The 22,922-nt window shown below is 44.6% G+C and overlaps 1 protein-coding gene across 1 annotated transcript in view; it reads right to left on the reverse strand.

The window, feature by feature from the left end:
- LOC124012294 (protein spire homolog 1-like) overlaps positions 1 to 22,922 on the reverse strand; it is a 125,445-nt gene that overhangs the window by 90,561 nt on the left and 11,962 nt on the right. Inside the window, exon 2 of the mRNA XM_046325757.1 lies at positions 15,731 to 15,762. Coding sequence (XP_046181713.1) covers positions 15,731 to 15,762 — 32 coding nt within the window. The remainder of the gene's footprint in view (positions 1 to 15,730; positions 15,763 to 22,922) is intronic.

Raw genomic sequence — 22,922 nt, forward strand, 5'->3', positions numbered from 1 at the left:
TTTACAGTGGAGCCCCTAGTCCCCTAGTCCCACTGTACATGCCTTAGATACCTCCTTTGTCCCACCTTCCACACATGCAGTGACCTCACCCAGTATCATCCACCTCTGGCCTGCTCGCCTCCCTACCACTGAGGAAGTACAGCTCCCGCTCAGCCCAGTCAAAACTGTTCGCTGCCCTGGCCCCCCAATGGTGGAACAAACTCCCTCACGACGCCAGGACAGCAGTGTATTGGAGTCAATCACCACCTTCCGGAGACACCTGAAACCCCACCTCTTTAAGGAATACCTAGGATAGGTTAAGTAATCCCTCTCACCCCACCCCCCCTAAGTTTTAGATGCTCTATTGTTAAGTGACTGTCCCACTGGATGTCATAAGGTGAATGCACCAATTTGTAAGTCGCTCTGGATAAGAGCGTCTGCTAAATGACTTAAATGTAAATGTAAATGTAATAACCAGCGTGTCCAGAGATGCAACCTCTCTTATCATCACTCAGTGCCTGGGCTTACCTCCACTGTACCCACACCCCACCATACCCCTGTCTGCGCATTATGCCCTGAATCTATTCTACCACGACCAGAAATCTGCTCCTTTCATTCTCTGTCCCCAACACACTAGACGACCAGTTTTGCTAGCCTTTAGCCGTACCCTCATCCTACTCCTCCTGTGTTCCTCGGGTGATGTGGAGGTAAACCCAGGCCCTGCATGACCCCAGGCTCTCTCATTTGTTGACTTCTGTAATTGAAAAAGCCTTGGTTTCATGCATGTTAACATCAGAAGCCTCCTCCCTAAGATTGTTTTATTCACTGCTTTAGCACACTCCGCCAACCCTGATGTCCTTGCAGTGTCTGAATCCTGGCTTAAGAAGGCCACCAAAGATTTGGAGATTTCGGACCGTCAAGATAGAACTGCCAAAGTGGGAAGAGATAGCTTGCAAAGTTCTGACATACTTTCCAGGTCTATACCCAAACAGTTCAGCTTCTAATTTTAAAAAACAAGTCTAAATCGTTGCCGCCTGTTATAGACCCCCCTCAGCTCCCAACTGTGCCCTGGACACCATATCTGAATTGATTGCCCCTCATCTATCTTCAGAGTTCCTTCTGTCAAGTGACCTAAACTGGGATATACTTAACACCCCAATCTCACACAAATGATCAAGGAAACCACCAGGTACAACCCTAAATCTGTAAACATGGGCACCCTCATAGATATTACCCTGACCAATTTGCCCTCCAAATACACCTCCGCTGTTTTCAATCAGGATCTCAGCGATCACTGCCTCATTGCCTGCATCCACTATGGGTCCGTGGTCCACGACCACCTCTCATTACTGTCAAACGCTGCCTAAAACAATTCTGCGAGCAGGCCTTTCTAATCGACCTGGCCCAGGTATCCTGGAAGGATATTGACCTCATCCCGTCAGTCGAGGATGCCTGGTCGTTCTTTAAAAGTAATTTCCTCACCATCTTAAATAAGCATGCCCCTTTCAAAAAATGTAGAACTATGAACAGATATGGCCCTTGGTTCACTCCAGACCTAACTGCCCTCGACCAGCACAAAAACATCCTGTGGCGGACTGCAATAGCATCGAATAGTCCCGCGATATGCAACTGTTCAGGGACGTCAGGAACCAATATACACAGTCAGGATAGCAAAGGCTAGCTTTATCAAACAGAAATTTGCATCCTGTAGCTCTAAATCCCAAAAGTTTTGGACCACTGTAAAGTCCATGGAGAATAAGAGCACCTCCTCCCAGCTGCCCACTGCACCGAGGCTAGGTGACATGGTCACCACTGATAAATCAACGATAACTGAAAATGTCAATAAGCATCTCTCTACGGCTGGCCATGCTTTCCTCCTGGCTACCCCAACAGCTCGCCACCCCTCGAAGCTATTTGCCCGAGCCTCCCCAGCTTCTCCTTCACCCAAATCCAGATAGCAGATGTTCTCTGCTATCTGAAAATGCTTTCTATTTCACAACAAAGCCTCCTTCACTCACCCTGCCAAACTTACCCTCGTAAAACTGACTATCCTACTGATCCTCGACTTCGGAGACGTCATCTACAAAATAACTTCCAATACTCTACTCAGACTACATACAATTTGCTATCACAGTGCCATCCGTTTTGTTAACAAAGTGCCTCATACCACCCACCACTGTGACCTGTATGCTCTAGTCAGCTGGCCCTCGCTACATATTCGTCGCCAGACCCACTGGCTCCAGGTCATCGATAAGTATATGCTAGGTAAAGCTCTGCCTCATCTCAGCTCCCTGGTCACAATAACAACAACAACCACCCGTAGCACGCGCTCCAGAAGGTTTATCTCACTGCTCATCCCGAAAGCCAACACCCTCTTTGGCTGCTTTTCCTTCCAGTTCTCTGCTGCCAATGACTGGAACGAATTGCAAAAAAAATAAATCACTGAAGCTGGAGACTTACATTTCCCTCACTAACTTTAAACATCCGCTATCTGATCGCTGCAGCTGTACATAGTCCATCTGTAAATAGCCCACACAATCTACCTACCTCATCCCCATATTGTTTTTATTTATTTTGCTGCTCTTTTGCACACCAGTATCACTACTTACACACCATCATCAACATCTGCTCATCTATCACTCCAGTGTTAATCTACTAAATTGTAATTACTTTGCTACTATGGCCTATTTACTGCCATACCTCCTCATGCCACCCTCATGTCGAACTGCTTTGCTTTATCTTGGCCAGGTCGCAATTGTAAATGAGAACTTGTTCTCAACTTGCCTACCTGGTTAAATAAAGGTGAAATAAAATATAAAATAAATAAATAAATTCACACACACTGTATATAGACTTTCTTTATTTTCTACTGTATTATTGACTGTATATTTGTTTATTCCATGTGTATCTCTGTGTTGTTGTTTGTGTTGCACTGCTTTGCTTTATCTTGGCCAGGTCGCAGTTGTAAATGAGAACTTGTTCTCAACTGGCCTACCTGGTTAAATAAAGGTGTTCTCAACTGGCCTACCTGGTTAAATAAAGGTGTTCTCAACTGGCCTACCTGGTTAAATAAAGGTGTTCTCAACTGGCCAACCTGGTTAAATAAAGGTGTTCTCAACTGGCCTACCTGGTTAAATAAAGGTGTTCTCAACTGGCCTACCTGGTTAAATAAAGGTGTTCTCAACTGGCCTACCTGGTTAAATAAAGGTGTTCTCAACTGGCCTACCTGGTTAAATAAAGGTGTTCTCAACTGGCCTACCTGGTTAAATAAAGGTGTTCTCAACTGGCCTACCTGGTTAAATAAAGGTGTTCTCAACTGGCCTACCTGGTTAAATAAAGGTGTTCTCAACTAGCCTACCTGGTTAAATAAAGGTGTTCTCAACTGGCCTACCTGGTTAAATAAAGGTGTTCTCAACTGGCCTACCTGGTTAAATAAAGGTGTTCTCAACTAGCCTACCTGGTTAAATAAAGGTGTTCTCAATTAGCCTACCTGGTTAAATAAAGGTGTTCTCAACTGGCCTACCTGGTTAAATAAAGGTGTTCTCAACTGGCCTACCTGGTTAAATAAAGGTGTTCTCAACTAGCCTACCTGGTTAAATAAAGGTGTTCTCAACTGGCCTACCTGGTTAAATAAAGGTGTTCTCAACTGGCCTACCTGGTTAAATAAAGGTGTTCTCAACTGGCCTACCTGGTTAAATAAATGTGTTCTCAACTGGCCTACCTGGTTAAATAAAGGTGTTCTCAACTGGCCTACCTGGTTAAATAAATGTGTTCTCAACTGGCCTACCTGGTTAAATAAAGATGAAATAAAAACATAAAACAATAAAAGATCAGGGCTTGTATTCACAAAGAGTAAGAGTGCTGGTCTAGGATCAGGTCTTCCTTCTTATTCATTATGATCTAAAGGGTAAAACTGATCCTAGATCAGGACTCCGGTGCTTTATGAACACAGGCCCAGGAACCTGGCATAACCTGCACAAACTTCATGAGGCATCAATTACGGCTAATACAATTGCTGACCTGAAAGTGGTTGTGGGTGATACCACAGAGATAGACAGTAATATCTCTAAGGCAGTCATGCAGCACTGAACATGGAAACATTGACTTTGAGCATTACATCACAAAGGACATGTCCACAGACAGACAGCTGGCTAACAGCAGGTGAGCGCTGGGACAGACAAGGGAACAGCTCAGCTCTTTATTTAGCCACACAGCACAATACAATAGAGGTAGGTCTAACACGTATCTAACAGACAAACTCCAGATCAGTGTTAAAGGTCATAGATGAACAGGTTAGTCAGCTGACATACCCCTGGAGGATGGAGAAATCAGGAGAATTCATTCCATTCCAGCTATTACAATGAGCCAGTCCCCCATCTAAAGTTACACCAGCCTCCACTGGGAGCACGGTCATTATCTCTGGTTCTGAGGTAGTGTAGTGTGGTCATTATCTCTGGTTCTGAGGTGGTGGAGTGTGGGTCATGATCTCTGGTTCTGAGGTAGTGTAGTGTGGTCATTATCTCTGGTTCTGAGGTAGTGTAGTGTGGTCATCATCTCTGGTTCTGAGGTAGTGTAGTGTGGTCATTATCTCTGGTTCTGAGGTAGTGTAGTGTGGTCATTATCTCTGGTTCTGAGGTAGTGTAGTGTGGTCATCTCTGGTTCTGAGGTAGTGTAGTGTGGTCATTATCTCTGGTTCTGAGGTAGTGTAATGTGGTCATTATCTCTGGTTCTGAGGTGGTGTAGTGTGGGTCATTATCTCTGGTTCTGAGGTGGTGCAGTGTGGGTCATGATCTCTGGTTCTGAGGTGGTGGAGTGTGGGTCATGATCTCTGGTTCTGAGGTGGTGCAGTGTGGGTCATTATCTCTGGTTCTGAGGTGGTGGAGTGTGGGTCATGATCTCTGGTTCTGACGTGGTGCAGTGTGGGTCATTATCTCTGGTTCTGAGGTGGTGTAGTGTGGGTCATTATCTCTGGTTCTGAGGTGGTGTAGTGTGGAAGTTAGGTGCCCAAACTGAGCCTACGGCCCAGTAGCTGCCAGGGAGACGTCTCATCTGGCTGGGTAGAGCACCAGTCTGTCTGAAGGAGGGAGAGGTCTTGACTGAGCTGTGTGGCAGGAGAATTTTTCATACCTAACTGACACATCATACTCAATAAGATTTCACTTGTGAAATAAAGGTGATATAAAAATGTTAAAAATAAACTGTCTTTATAAAATACATTAGATTGATTTTTGAAACGTGTACAGGCGATTGGCCTCAGAGGTTTTCATCCCTCGAGTTGATGTCAACGCTCCGGGGAAACACATCAAAACTCACATCAAAACACGTACCTTTGTTAAAGGTCTATTTATCACTGGTCTGACCAATCGGAATCCTGTGTTAAAGGTCTATTTATCACTGGTCTGACCAATCGGAATCCTGTGTTAAAGGTCTATTTATCACTGGTCTGACCAATCGGAATCCTGTGTTAAAGGTTTATTTATCACTGGTCTGACCAATCGGAATCCTGTGTTAAAGGTCTATTTATCACTGGTCTGACCAATCGGAATCCATTCTTCAAGATTGTTTTGATCATGCGGACTGGGATATGTTCTGGGTAGCCTCTGAGAATAACATTGCCATTTACATGGACAAAGTGACTGAGTTCATCAGGAATCGTATAGGGATGTTGTTCCCACTGACTATTAAAAACCTATGCAGACCAGAAACTGTGGCGAGATGGCAGCATTCGCACAAAAAAAGCGCAAACCACCGCATTTAACCATGACAAGGTGACTAGGAATAGGGCCGAATACAAACAGTGTAGTTATTCTCTCCCTAACAGACAAAACATCAGTGCAGAGACAAAGTGGAGTCCCAATTCAATGGCTCAGACAAAATATGTACAGTACCAGTCAAAAGTATGGACACACCTACTCATTCAAAATGTTTCTTTATTTGTACTACTTTCTACATTGTAGAATAATAGTGAAGACATCAAAACTATTAAATAACACATATGGAATCATGTAGTAACCAAAAAAATAGATTATTCAAAGTAGCAACACTTTGCCTTCACAACAGCTTTGCACGCTCTTGGCATCCTCTCAACCAGCTTTATGAGGTAGTCACCTGGAATGCATTTCCATTAACTGGTGTGCCTTGTTCAAAAGTTAATTTGTGAAATGTATTTCGTTCTTAATGGTTTAGAAGCAATCAGTTGTGTTGTGACAAGGTATACAGAAGATGGTATTTTACCAAATAGTGTGAAGTCCATGGAACAGAACAGCTCAAATAAGTTAAAAGAAATTACAGTCCATCATTACTTTAAGACATGGTCAGTCAATGTGAAAAATTCAAGAACATTGAAAGTTTCTTCAAGTGCAGTTGCAAAACAAAAACCTTCAAGAGATATGATGAAACTGGCTCTAATGAGGACTGCCACAGGAATGGAAGACCTAGAGTTACCGCTGCTGCAGAGGATAATTTCATTAGAGTTACCAGCCTCAGAAATAGCAGCCCAAATAAATACTTCACAGAGTTCAACTAACAGACTTCTCAACATCAACTGTTCAGAGAAGACTGCATGAATCAGGCCTTCATGGTCGAATTGCTGCAAAGAAACCCCTACTAAAGCACAACAACAAGAAGAAGAGATTTGCTTGAGCCAAGAAACATGAGCAATGGACATTAGACCGGTGGAAATCTGTCCTTTGGTCTGATGAGTCTAAATTGGACATTTTTGGTTCTAACAGCAGTCTCTTTGTGAGACGCAGAGTAGGTGAACGGATGATCTCTGTATGTGTGGTTCCCACTGTGAAGCATGGAGGTGGTGGTGTGGGGGTGCTTTGCTGGTGACGCGGTCTGTGATTTTTCTTTTTTTATTCAAAGGCACACTTAACCAGCATGGCTACCACTGCATTCTGCAGCGATACGCCATCCCATCTGGGTGGCGCTTAGTGGGACTATCATTTGTTTTTCAACAGGACAATAACATCTGTAAAAAATGTGTATGTGACCAATACAATGTGATTTCTCACTTGTGAGGCACAGCGTAAGGAAACAGCACATGCTGTTGTTTCCAAAATTTTATCAAAATCATGGTCGCACACCTCATGTAGCGCATAGGCTGATATGTTTAATCTATCACGTAAGCTGAATAAAGGTGTAGACCTTACCGTGAAATGCTTACTTACAAGCCCTTAACCAACAGGTGTAGACCTTACCGTGAAATGCTTACTTACAAGCCCTTAACCAACAGGTGTAGACCTTACCGTGAAATGCTTACTTACAAGTCCTTAACCAACAGTGCAGTTCAAGAAAGAGTTAAGAAAATATTTACCAAACAAAGTAAAGTTTTTTTACTTTTATAACGAGGCTATGTACAGGGGGTACCGGTACCAAGTGTGCAGGGGTACAGGTAAATTGAGGTCATTTGTATATGTAGGTAGGGGTGAAGTGACTACGTATAGATAATAAACAGCTAATAGCAGCAGTGTACAATACAAATGGAAGGGGGTTGTGAATGTAAATAATCCGGTGGTGATTAACTGCTCAGCAGTCTGATGTCTTGGGGATAGAAGCTGTTCAGCAGTCTTATGTCTTGGGGGTAGAAGCTGTTCAGCAGTCTGATGTCTTGGGGGTAGAAGCTGTTCAGCAGTCTGATGTATTGGGGGTAGAAGCTGTTCAGCATCTTATGTATTGGGGGTAGAAGCTGTTCAGCAGTCTTATGTCTTGGGGGTAGAAGCTGTTCAGCAGTCTTATGTCTTGGGGGTAGAAGCTGCTCAGCAGTCTTATGTCTTGGGGTAGAAGCTGTTCAGCAGTCTTATGCCTTGGGGGTAGAAGCTGTTCAGCAGTCTTATGTCGTGGGGGTAGAAGCTGTTCAGCAGTCTTATGTCTTGGGGGTAGAAGCTGTTCAGCAGTCTTATGTCTTGGGGGTAGAAGCTGTTCAGCAGTCTTATGTCTTGGGGGTAGAAGCTGTTCAGCAGTCTTATGTCTTGGGGGTAGAAGCTGTTCAGCAGTCTTATGTCTTGGGGGTAGAAGCTGCTAAGGGGTCTTTTGATCCTAGACTTGGCACTCCGGTACCACTTGCCGTGCGATAGCAGAGAGAACAGTCCATGACTTGGGGGACTGGAGTTTTATGGGCTATCCTCTGACACCGCATATTATAGATGTCCTGGATGACAGGAAGATTGGCCCCAGTGATGTACTGGGCCATTCGCACTACCCTCTGTGGAGCCTTATGTTCAGTTGCGATACCAGGCGGTGATGATACCAGTCAGGATGCTCTCCATGGTGCACCTGTCGACATTTTTGAGGATCTGGGGACCCACGCCAAATCTTTCCAGTCTCCTGAGGGGGAAAAGGTTTTGTTGTGCCCTCTTCACGACTGTCTTGGTATGTGTGGACCATGATAGTTCGTTGGTGATGTGGACACCAAGGAACTTGAAACTCTTAACCTGCTCCACTACAGCCCCGTCGATGTTCGGCCCACCTTTTCCCGTACTCCACGATCAGCTGCTTTGTCTTGCTCACATTGAGGTTGTTGTCCTGGCACCACGCGGCCAGGTCTCTGTAGGCCGTCTCATCGTTGTCGGTTGTCGGTTATCAGGCCTACCACTGTTGTGTCGTCAGCAAACTTGATGGTGTTGGAGTCGTGTTTGGCCATGCAGTCGTGGGTGAACAGGGAATACATGAGGGGACTAAGTACACACCCCTGAGGGGCCCCAGTGTTGAGGATCAGCATGGCAAATGTGTTGTTGCATACCCTTACCACCTGGGGGCAGCCCGTCAAGAAGTACAAGATCCAGTTGTAGAGGGAGGTGTTTAGTCCCAGGGTCCTTAGTTTAGTGATGAGCTTCATGGGCACTATGGTGTTGAACGCTGAGCTGTAGTCAATGAACAGCATTCTCATATAGGTGTTTGAGATTGCGTCATCTGTGGAGTGCGATTGAGATTGCGTCATCTGTGGATCTGTTGGGACGGTATGCGAATTGGAATGGGTCTAGGGTATCTGGGATGATGGTGTTGATGTGAGTCATGACCAGCCTTTCAAAGCACTTCACATGGCTACCGACGTGAATGCTATGGGGCGGTAATCATTTAGGCAGGTTTCCTTCACTTCTTTGGGAACAGGGACTACGGTGGTCTGCTTGAAGAATGTAGGTATTACAGACTCGGTCAGGGAGAGGTTGAAAATATCATTGAAGGCACTTGACAGTTGGTCTGCGAATGCTTTAAGTACATGTCCTGGTAATCCGTCTGGCCCAGCGGCTTTGTGAATGTTGACCTGTTTAAAGGTCTTGCTCACATTGGCTACCGAGAGCGTTATCACAAAGTCATCCAGAACAGCTGGTGCGCTCGTGCATGCTTCAGTGTTGCTTGCCTCAAAGTGAGCATAAAATGCATTTCGCTTGTCTGGTAGGCTTGCGTCACTGGGCAGCTCGCGTTTGGGTTTCCCTTTGTAGTACGTAATAGTTTTCAAGCCCTGCCACATCTGACGAGCGTCAGAGCCGGTGTAGCCGGATTCAATCTTAATCCTGTATTGACGCTTTGCTTGTTTGATGGTCGTCTGAGGGCATAGCGGGATTTCTTATAAGCGTCCGGATTAATGTCCCGCTCCTTGAAAACAGCAGCTCTAGCCTTGAGCTCGATGCGGCTGTTGTCTGTAATCCATGGCTGCTGGTTGGGATATGTACGTACGGTCACTGTGGAGATGACGTTGTCGATGCACTTATTAACGAAGTCGATGACAGGTGGTATACTCCTCAATGTCATTGGATGAATCACGGAACATATTCCAGTCTGTGCTAGCAAAACAGTCCTGTAGCTTAGCATCTGCTTCATCTGACCACTTCCGTATTGAGCAAGTCACTGGTACTTCCAGCTTTAGTCGTTTTGCTTGTAAGCAGAAATCAGGAGGATAGAATTATGGTCAGATTTGCCAAATGGAGGGCGAGGAGAGTCCTAGCTGTGCCACCAGAGACTTTGGGTTTGCGTCCAGGCTTTGTCGCAGCCGGCCGCGACGTCCCTGGGGTGACGCACAATTGGCCTAGCATCGTCCGGGTTAGGGAGGGTTTGGCCGGTAGAGATATCCTTGTCTCATCGCGCACCAGCAAGCAGGGACACATCGGTGCAGCTGGCTTCAGGGGTTGGATACGCGCTGTGTTAAGAAGCAGTGCGGCTTGGTTGGGTTGTATTTCGGAGGACGCATGGCTTTTGACCTTCGTCTCTCCCAAGTCCATACGGGAGTTGTAGCGATGAGACAAGATAGTAACTACTACTAACAATTGGATACCACAAAAAAAACAAGTTAAACACAAAAAAACTAAAACAAAATAGCACAGTTGGTTAGGAGAATGTAAAATATCAGCCATCCTCTTTGGCGCCATCTTCTCACAACTAAAGTGGTCAAAACTTTAAAATGAAGCACATTAATCCGCTTTATAATGGGTGTAGAGCCTAACTGGCATTAAGATGCAGCTTGTGAGTTTCAAAATCGGGAAGATCATTTTTACCATAAAAATGCACCTTTATAATAAAAGCATTACATTCTAATCGCATTTGATTATGGTGTTTTCCAGCGAATGGCCTTCTGCCGTGTGTATAGCCTTCTGCCGTGTGTATATTGTTGCGCTTATGTGAATAAATAGCCAAATAGTTTAACATTTTAAGCTATTTTAAGTTCATCTGTTGCATCAGCCACATTGTTTAATAACAGTTTATGCTAGTGGTTGTATTCATTTGGGATCTATCGCACCACAACTGTCCCAGACTATGTATGGAATAATTATTTATTGTACAGAATAGGTCAACGTTCAAACTATGGGGGATAGTAGATTGACAGGCTAGTGCTTTGCTGTTTGTTAGGCCTACTCATTTTGTTGGTTGACAAATGAAATGTGGACAGTTCGTCCAATATCTTCCAACATGCACCTTGGAATTGCATCCCCAATGTGTCCATCTTTACTTGTAGCCTGTGAGAAAGGGCCAATCCCGTGACAGAGGTGCTTTGGAGCATGCAGAAGGGTTAAAAGGTTATTATTATTATTTTCAGACCAAAGGGCAAAATGGCCATTGGCCTCAAAGGGAATGGATTTTTTGGCGGGGCATTACAGCCACACAAAGGGGATGGAGCCCGGAAATTCAAGGCATTATCAAGTGCTTGTCAAATTGTGAATGAAAGACTGATGAAGAGTGTACAGCCTGAAACAAACAAAGCAGAGCTCCTGCCTTTCATGCAACGTTTTTCAAATCATCATTAGAGTCCCATCAGGCAGCATTACAATGTAATACAAATCAAAATACATAGTCCAACATTTGTATCACAACTAAAGTTACATTAAATAACTCTAACTTAAGCATATAGGAGGACATATTTCTGTGTGAACTGTTCATGTTGTCTGCTGTTGGTGGTCTGTGATGATGATACCTCTCCAGTGGTGTGGGGGCTGTGCTTCGGCAAAGTGGGTGGGGTTATATCCTGCCTGGTTGGCCCTATCCCCCGACCCCCCTGTCTCAGCCTCCAGTGTATGTGCTGCAATAGACTATATGCCAGGGGGCTAGGGACAGTCTGTCCTATCTGATGAAATGATCCGGTCTTATCTGGTGTCCTGTGTGACCTTAGATATGCTGACCTGTTGCACCCTCTACAACCACCGATTATTATTTTATGAACAGCTTCGAGAACGATCTGGCCTTAATGGCTATATATTCTTATAATCTCCACCTGGCACAGAAGATCACTGGCCACCCTTCAGACTGGTTCCTCTCTAGGTTTCTTCCTAGGTTCGTGTCTTTCTAGGGAGTTTTTCTTAGCCACTGTGCTTCTACATCTGCATTGCTTGCTGTTTGGGGATTTAGTCTGGGTTTCTGTATAAGCACTTTGTGACAACAGCTGTTGTAAAAAGGGCTCCATTAATACATTTGGTTGACCTAATTTACAAAATGACACATTGGTTTCATAGTCATAAAATTGTACATTTGACTACTCTGAAGAGAAGGTTAAATTTTTTTTAAAGGTTCTTAGAAAATAGTTATGATCATATAGTCTAGACGATATCCAAAACAACTAAAACCCTGATTTAAGACATGTAGGATAGTGTGGTGTAGGGTAGTGTGGTGTAGGGTAGTGTGGTGTAGGGTAGTGTGGTGTGGGGTTATGTGGTGTGGGGTAATGTGGTGTAGGGTTCTATATAGGGTGGTGTGGTGTAGGGTAATGTGGTGTAGGGTAATGTGGTGTAGGGTTCTATATAGGGTAGTGTGTGTGGTGTAGGGTAATGTGATGTAGGGTAATGTGGTGTAGGGTAATGTGGTGTAGGGTAATGTGGTGTAGGGTTCTATATAGGGTGGTGTGGTGTAGGGTAATGTGGTGTAGGGTTCTATATAGGGTAGTGTGTGTGGTGTAGGGTAATGTGGTGTGGTGTAGGGTAGTGTGGTGTAGGGTAATGTGGTGTAAGGTTCTATATAGGGTAGTGTGGTGTGGTGTAGGGTAATGTGGTGTAAGGTTCTATATAGGGTAGTGTGTGTGGTGTAGGGTAATGTGGTGTAGGGTAATGTGGTGTAAGGTTCTATATAGGGTAGTGTGTGCGATGTAGGGTAATGTGGTGTAGGGTAATGTGGTGTAAGGTTCTATATAGGGTAATGTGGTATAGGGTAATGTGGTGTAAGGTTCTATATAGGGTAATGTGGTGTAGGGTAATGTGGTGTAAAGTTATATATAGGGTAATGTATGTGGTGTAAGGTTCTATATAGGGTAGTGTGTGTGCTGTCGGGTAGTGTGGTGTAGGGTAATGTGGTGTAGGGTTGTGCGGTGTAGGGTAGTGCGGTATAAGGTTCTATATAGGGTAGTGTGTGTGGTGTAGGGTAGTGTGGTGTGGGGTAGGGTAGTGTGGTGTAGGGTAATATGGTGTAAGGTAGTGCGGTGTAAGGTTCTATGTAGGGTAGTGTGGTGTAAGGTACTATATAGGGTGGTGTGGTGTAGGGTAATGTAGTGTAGGGTAATGTGGTGTAAGGTTCTATATAGGGTGGTGTGTGTGGTGTAGGGTAGTGTGGTGTAGGGTAGTTTGGTGTAGGGTAATGTGGTGTGATGTAGTGTGGTGTGGGGTAGGGTAGTGTGGTGTAGGGTAGTTTGGTGTAGGGTAATGTGGTGTGGTGTGGGGTAGTGTGGTATAGGGTAATGTGGTGTAAGGTTCTATATAGGGTAGTGTGTGTGGTGTAGGGTAGTGTGGTGTAGGGTAGTTTGGTGTAGGGTAATGTGGTGTGATGTAGTGTGGTGTGGGGTAGGGTAGTGTGGTGTAGGGTAGTTTGGTGTAGGGTAATGTGGTGTGGTGTAGGGTAGTGTGGTGTGGTGTAGGGTAGTGTGGTGTAAGGTTCTATATAGGGTAATGTGGTGTGGTGTAGGGTAGTGTGGTGTAGGGTAATGTGGTATAAGGTTCTATATCGGGTTGTGTGTGTGGTGTAGGGTAATGTGGTGTAGGGTTCTATATAGGGTAGTGTATGTGGTGTGGTGTAGGGTAGTGTGGTGTAGGGTAATGTGGTGTAAGGTACTATATAGTGTGGTGTGGTGTAGGGTAGTGTGGTGTAGGGTAATGTGGTAGAAGGTACTATATAGGGTAGTGTGGTGTAGGGTAGTGTGGTGTAGGGTAATGTGGCAGAAGGTACTATATAGGGTAGTGTGGTGTGGTGTAGGGTAGTGTGTGACGTTTGGTGTGGGTAGGGGCGCGGCTCTGTTGCATCCCGCAGTGTGTGTGACGTTTGGTTTGGCGTTATTTTATGGTTTTAATTTGTAATTTAGTTTGTAAACCATCTGTCAACCATGGCTTTACAGTGGTGGGGCGTTGGACTGGTCGTGACTAAATTATGAAAACACTACTGTCGGAGCATAAACAAGACTAATGTAGTACGAAACCAGTCGATATTGTCTTCAACTTACATGATAAACAACAAGGAGCATCATGATGTGCAATAAGAAGCACAAGCTAGCCTTTAGTCCTATGCTATATTCCCTGAGCCTTTACATTTTGGGAGAGATGAAATCGATAGGCAAAACAGTAAGTCGTTAGAATATTCAAGAATCTGTTCTAAAGAGATGACATCATTAGGCTACATTGTTACATTGGGATATTAGAATGTAGCAAACTGTAGGCTTGACATCCCGTTATGACAACTCAAAATGAACTACAGTAAACAACGCAATGAGGAAATTACTTATTTGGAGGCTTAGTTAGTAGAGAGATGACCTTGGCCAACAAGTCTAGCAGTCGATATGTTCTAAATATATCACAGTATTTTAAAAGTATGTGGACAGTATTATATATGTTTTTGAATAATATAAATTGATGCTTTCAGTGTGTGACGCACAATTGGCCCAGCGTCATCCAGGTTTGGCCGGGGTAGGCAGTCATTGTAAATAAAACTCCTGTCAGTGTTTTATTCCATTGAGATTCAATGTCTGTTTCAGTGATTCTTAAACTGACTTGCCTAGTTAAATAAACTGTTTAAAATATATATATAATAATAATAATAATTCCACACTGCTGTTGATTTGACTTGCGATTTAGATGAAAAATCATGGGTCAACTGTTGGAATCATGGAAAAATAATGTTTATTATAATTCTATAGTTAGAATCTAAGTGGTCACTTTAAATACAGTATTCAACATGACAACGAATGCAAATGCTACGGACGAGTTATTGTGACAGGTTAGGAACCAAAGTGTTGGTCAGTATTTCCTATGGGACCCTATAATCTTCGGCTACATTAAAATGTTCTCTTAGGTAGTTAATGTAGCTAACATATTCATGCTTCGACTATTCCTCTTCCAAACTGTGCCATTGTTCCCCTTTCAAAAAAAATAAGTAAAGTGTGTGAATGAGTCTACACTTAGGTTGGAGTCTTTAAAACTCGTTTTTCAACCACGGCACAAATTTCTTGTTAACAAACTATAGTTTTGGCAAGTCGGTTACGACATCTACTTTGTCCATGACAAGTAATTTTTCCAACAATTGTTTACAGACAAGTCTTATATTGACATAGGTGCAGTGTGGGTAGATTTCCACAGCCTCAACTCCTGTCAGTGTTTTATTCCATTGAGATTCAATGTCCGTTTCAGTGATTTAGCTTTTTTCCAATTCAATGAAAACACTTTAAAAAAGCAACAAAAAAAGTATATATCTATAGAGTCTTCCAATTCAGTGTGACAATCAAATGTCTGGGAGCTGGAGAGTGATAAAGGAAAGAGAGAAACCCCTTATCTCAGCGCCAAGCCGTCTATGCTGTTGTCACGCCAACTCAGTACAAATGGTCGCTCATGGATTCCATGGTGGGCACTGGGCTCTGTATTTGGGATGATTTCCGTTCCACGAAACACACACTTAAACAGATATTCCCCCAGTGGGACCTTGATACAAACAGGTCTCAGCTGACTACATGTTAGACACAAATGCATACGATAGAATAATACACTACAGTCCTACACTACTGCTGAAGCCTATGAGAAAAATACCAAGTTCAGTTCTGGAAGCATGGTATATCTCAAACAACTCCATGATACTCTATATCCACCTAAACTCAATTGTAATGTTTTTATTCAGTGTTATTAAACCATAGAAACATGACTGTTCATTGGCTCATCGGAGTAGCCAGTACTCCGAGATGACGAACAAATTCAAGCTTGGTTTCTAAAGCACCCTTAAAACAATGGAAACATGGTTAATTCTCTACCAGTAGAAACCTTATCTGACAAACCAAAACAGTCCTTGGCGTGTAACTCACCTCTAAGGACGTGTTGGGAGGTCTGTATTTATCTGGAAAGAGAAAAGAAAAGTGTTAGTCAAATATGCATCACTACATACATACACACACATACCCTACCACTGCAGCATCACTACATACACACATACCCTACCACTGCAGCATCACTACATACACACAGACCCTACCACTGCAGCATCACTACATACACACAGACCCTACCACTGCAGCATCACTACATACATACAGACCCTACCACTGCAGCATCACTACATACACACAGATCCTACCACTGCAGCATCACTACATACACACAGACCCTACCACTGCAGCATCACTACATACACACAGACCCTACCACTGCAGCATCACTACATACACACAGACCCTACCACTGCAGCATCACTACATACATACAGACCCTACCACTGCAGCATCACTACATACACACAGACCCTACCACTGCAGCATCACTACATACACACAGACCCTACCACTGCAGCATCACTACATACACACAGACCCTACCACTGCAGCATCACTACATACACACAGACCCTACCACTGCAGCATCACTACATACACACAGACCCTACCACTGCAGCATCACTACATACACACAGACCCTACCACTGCAGCATCACTACATACACACATACCCTACCACTGCAGCATCACTACATACACACATACCCTACCACTGCAGCATCACTACACACAGACCCTACCACTGCAGCATCACTACATACACACATACCCTACCACTGCAGCATCACTACATACACACATACCCTACCACTGCAGCATCACTACATACACACAGACCCTACCACTGCAGCATCACTACACACACACATACCCTACCACTGCAGCATCACTACATACACACAGACCCTACCACTGCAGCATCACTACATACACACATACCCTACCACTGCAGCATCACTACACACATACCCTACCACTGCAGCATCACTACATACACACAGACCCTACCACTGCAGCATCACTACATACACACAGACCCTACCACTGCAGCATCACTACATACACACAGACCCTACCACTGCAGCATCACTACATACACACAGACCCTACCACTGCAGCATCACTACATACACACACAGACCCTACCACTGCAGCATCACTACATACACACACAGACCCTACCACTGCAGCATCACTACATACACACACAGACCCTACCACTGCAGCATCACTACATACACACATACCCTACCACTGCAGCATCACTACATACACACATACCCTACCACTGCAGCATCACTACATACACACAGACCCTACCACTGCAGCATCACTACATACACACAGACCCTACCACTGCAGCATCACTACATACACACAGACCCTACCACTGCAGCATCACTACATACACACAGACCCTACCACTGCAGCATCACTACATACACACAGACCCTACCACTGCAGCATCACTACATACACACAGACCCTACCACTGCAGCATCACTACATACACACAGACAGACCCTACCACTGCAGCATCACTACATACACACAGACCCTACCACTGCAGCATCACTACATACACACAGACCCTACCACTGCAGCATCACTACATACAGACCCTACCACTGCAGCATCACTACATACACACATACCCTACCACTGCAGCATCACTACATACACACATACCCTACCACTGCAGCATCACTACATACAGACCCTACCACTGCAGCATCACTACATACACACATACCCTACCACTGCAGCATCACTACATACACACATACCCTACCACTGCAGCATCACTACATACACACAGACCCTACCACTGCAGCATCACTACACACACACATACCCTACCACTGCAGCATCACTACATACACACAGACCCTACCACTGCAGCATCACTACATACACACATACCCTACCACTGCAGCATCACTACACACACACATACCCTACCACTGCAGCATCACTACATACACACAGACCCTACCACTGCAGCATCACTACACACACACATACCCTACCACTGCAGCATCACTACATACACACAGACCCTACCACTGCAGCATCACTACATACACACACATACCCTACCACTGCAGCATCACTACATACAGACCCTACCACTGCAGCATCACTACATACACACACAGACCGTACCACTGCAGCATCACTACATACATACAGACCCTACCACTGCAGCATCACTACATACACACACAGACCCTACCACTGCAGCATCACTACATACACACATACCCTACCACTGCAGCATCACTACATACACACATACCCTACCACTGCAGCATCACTACATACACACAGACCCTACCACTGCAGCATCACTACATACACACAGACCCTACCACTGCAGCATCACTACATACACACATACCCTACCACTGCAGCATCACTAAATACACACAGACCCTACCACTGCAGCATCACTACATACACACAGACCCTACCACTGCAGCATCACTACATACACACATACCCTACCACTGCAGCATCACTACATACACACATACCCTACCACTGCAGCATCACTACATACACACAGACCCTACCACTGCAGCATCACTACATACACACAGACCCTACCACTGCAGCATCACTACATACACACATACCCTACCACTGCAGCATCACTACATACACACATACCCTACCACTGCAGCATCACTACATACAGACCCTACCACTGCAGCATCACTACATACACACAGACCCTACCACTGCAGCATCACTACACACAGACCCTACCACTGCAGCATCACTACATACACACATACCCTACCACTGCAGCATCACTACATACACACATACCCTACCACTGCAGCATCACTACATACACACAGACCCTACCACTGCAGCATCACTACATACACACAGACCCTACCACTGCAGCATCACTACATACACACATACTACATACCCTACCACTGCAGCATCACTACATACACACATACCCTACCACTGCAGCATCACTACATACACACAGACCCTACCACTGCAGCATCACTACATACACACAGACCCTACCACTGCAGCATCACTACATACACACATACCCTACCACTGCAGCATCACTACATACACACAGACCCTACCACTGCAGCATCACTACACCCTACCACTGCAGCATCACACATACCCTACCACTGCAGCATCACTACATACACACAGACCCTACCACTGCAGCATCACTACATACACACAGAACCTACCACTGCAGCATCACTACATACACACAGACCCTACCACTGCAGCATCACTACATACACACAGACCCTACCACTGCAGCATCACTACATACACACAGACCCTACCACTGCAGCATCACTACATACACACAGACCCTACCACTGCAGCATCACTACATACACACAGACCCTACCACTGCAGCATCACTACATACACACATACCCTATCACTGCAGCATCACTACATACACACATACCCTACCACTGCAGCATCACTACATACACACATACATTACATTTACATTACATTAAGTCATTTAGCAGACGCTCTTATCCAGAGCGACTTACAAATTGGTGCATTCACCTTATGACATCCAGTGGAACAGCCACTTTACAATAGTGCATCTAAATCTTTTAAGGGGGGGTGAGAAGGAATACTTATCCCATCCTAGGTATTCCTTAAAGAGGTGGGGTTTCAGGTGTCTCCGGAAGGTGGTGATTGACTCCGCTGTCCTGGCGTCGTGAGGGAGTTTGTTCCACCATTGGGGGCCAGAGCAGCGAACAGTTTTGACTGGGCTGAGCGGGAACTGTACTTCCTCAGTGGTAGGGAGGCGAGCAGGCCAGAGGTGGATGAACGCAGTGCCCTTGTTTGGGTGTAGGGCCTGATCAGAGCCTGGAGGTACTGAGGTGCCGTTCCCCTCACAGCTCCGTAGGCAAGCACCATGGTCTTGTAGCGGATGCGAGCTTCAACTGGAAGCCAGTGGAGAGAGCGGAGGAGCGGGGTGACGTGAGAGAACTTGGGAAGGTTGAACACCAGACGGGCTGCGGCGTTCTGGATGAGTTGTAGGGGTTTAATGGCACAGGCAGGGAGCCCAGCCAACAGCGTGTTGCAGTAATCCAGACGGGAGATGACAAGTGCCTGGATTAGGACCTGCGCCGCTTCCTGTGTGAGGCAGGGTCGTACTCTGCGGATGTTGTAGAGCATGAACCTACAGGAACGGGCCACCGCCTTGATGTTAGTTGAGAACGACAGGGTGTTGTCCAAGATCACGCCAAGGTTCTTAGCGCTCTGGGAGGAGGACACAATGGAGTTGTCAACCGTGATGGCGAGATCATGGAACGGGCAGTCCTTCCCCGGGAGGAAGAGCAGCTACCCTACCACTGCAGCATCACTACATACTAGAGGTCGGCCGATTAATCGGGTTAACTGGTCTAGGAACAGTGGGTTAACTGGTCCCAGGAACGTTGGGTTAACTGGTCTAGGAACTGGTCTAGGAACAGTGGGTTAACTGGTATACTGCTGTAGCACTAACATACTGCTGTAGCACTAACATACTGCTGTAGCACTAACAACCCTACACTAACATACTGCTGTAGCACTAACATACTGCTGTAGCACTAACAACTCTACACTAACATACTGCTGTAGCACTAACAACTCTACACTAACGTACTGCTGTAGCACTAACTACTCTACACTAACATGCTGCTGTAGCACTGACATACTGCTGTAGCACTAACTACTCTGCACTAACATACTGCTGTAGCACTAACATACTGCTGTAGCACTAACTACTCTACACTAACATACTGCTGTAGCAATATCAACTCTACACTAACATACTGCTGTAGCACTAACAACTCTACGCTAACATACTGCTGTAGCACTAACATACTGCTGTAGCACTAACTACTCTACACTAACATACTGCTGTAGCACTAACTACTCTACACTAACATACTGCTGTAGCACTAACAACTCTACGCTAACATACTGCTGTAGCACTAACATACTGCTGTAGCACTAACTACTCTACACTAACATACTGCTGTAGCACTAACTACTCTGCACTAACATACTGCTGTAGCATGAACTACTCTACACTAACATACTGCTGTAGCATGAACTACTTTACACTAACATACTGCTGTAGCATGAACTACTTTACACTAACATACTGCTGTAGCACTAACTACTCTACGCTAACATACTGCTGTAGCACTAACAACTCTACGCTAACATACTGCTGTAGCACTAACATACTGCTGTAGCACTAACTACTCTACACTAACATACTGCTGTAGCACTAACTACTCTGCACTAACATACTGCTGTAGCATGAACTACTCTACACTAACATACTGCTGTAACATGAACTACTTTACACTAACATACTGCTGTAGCACTAACAACTCTACGCTAACATAATGCTGTAGCACTAACTACTCTACGCTAACATACTGCTGTAGCACTAACAACTCTACACTAACATACTGCTGTAGCACTAACAACTCTACACTAACATACTGCTGTAGCACTAACAACTCTACACTAACATACTGCTGTAGCACTAACATACTGCTATAGCACTAACTACTCTACACTAACATACTGCTGTAGCACTAACAACTCTACACTAACATACTGCTGTAGCACTAACATACTGCTGTAGCACTAACTACTCTACACTAACATACTGCTGTAGCATGAACTACTCTACACTAACATACTGCTGTAGCATGAACTACTCTACACTAACATACTGCTGTAGCACTAACTACTCTACACTAACATACTGCTGTAGCACTAACTACTCTACACTAACATACTGCTGTAGCACTAACATACTGCTGTAGCACTAACATACTGCTGTAGCACTAACAACTCCACACTAACATACTGCTGTAGCACTAACTACTCTATGCTAACATAATGATGTAGCACTAACAACTCTACACTAACATACTGCTGTAGCACTAACAACTCTACACTAACATACTGCTGTAGCACTAACATACTGCTGTAGCACTAACAACTCCACACTAACATACTGCTGTAGCATTAACAACTCTATGCTAACATACTGCTGTAGCACTAACATACTGCTGTAGCACTAACTACTCTACGCTAACATAATGATGTAGCACTAACAACTCTACACTAACATACTGCTGTAGCACTAACAACTCTACACTAACATACTGCTGTAGCACTAACATACTGCTGTAGCACTAACTACTCTACACTAACATACTGCTGTAGCATTAACAACTCTACGCTAACTTACTGCTGTAGCACTAACTACTCTATGCTAACATACTGCTGTAGCACTAACATACTGCTGTAGCACTAACTACTCTACGCTAACATACTGCTGTAGCATTAACAACTCTACGCTAACTTACTGCTGTAGCACTAACTACTCTATGCTAACATACTGCTGTAGCACTAACATACTGCTGTAGCACTGACAACTCCACACTAACATACTGCTGTAGCACTAACAACTCTACACTAACATACTGCTGTAGCATTAACAACTCTACGCTAACTTACTGCTGTAGCACTAACTACTCTATGCTAACATACTGCTGTAGCACTAACATACTGCTGTAGCACTAACTACTCTACGCTAACATACTGCTGTAGCACTAACAACTCTACACTAACATACTGCTGTAGCACTAACTACTCTACGCTAACATACTGCTGTAGGACTAACTCTACGCTAACATACTGCTGTAGCACTGACAACTCCACACTAACATACTGCTGTAGCACTAACTACTCTACGCTAACATACTGCTGTAGCATTAACAACTCTACGCTAACATACTGCTGTAGCACGAACTACTCTATGCTAACATACTGCTGTAGCACTAACTCTACGCTAACATACTGCTGTAGCACTAACTACTCTATGCTAACAACTCTACGCTAACATACTGCTATAGCATTAACATACTGCTCTAGCACCATCTACTCTACACTAACATACTGCTGTAGCACTAACTATTCTACATGGAGAATAGTACACTACCCATGGAAAAGGTAACCGGCCTCAAAGCTGTGTTCATCAGATCCTCAATCATTTCTCAATTAAATGATTTCTCCAACTGCAGCGGCTTAGCAAATAAATACGTTAACTCATTTAAAGCCTAAATCAAGACTGAATCACCTTGAGCTATTCAGGCTCAGAGTAAAGAAACTCGCCTTACGATTTATAGTGGAA

The sequence above is a fragment of the Oncorhynchus gorbuscha genome, linkage group LG24 (assembly GCF_021184085.1).
Source record: "Oncorhynchus gorbuscha isolate QuinsamMale2020 ecotype Even-year linkage group LG24, OgorEven_v1.0, whole genome shotgun sequence".
In the NCBI taxonomy this organism is placed as follows: domain Eukaryota; kingdom Metazoa; phylum Chordata; class Actinopteri; order Salmoniformes; family Salmonidae; genus Oncorhynchus; species Oncorhynchus gorbuscha.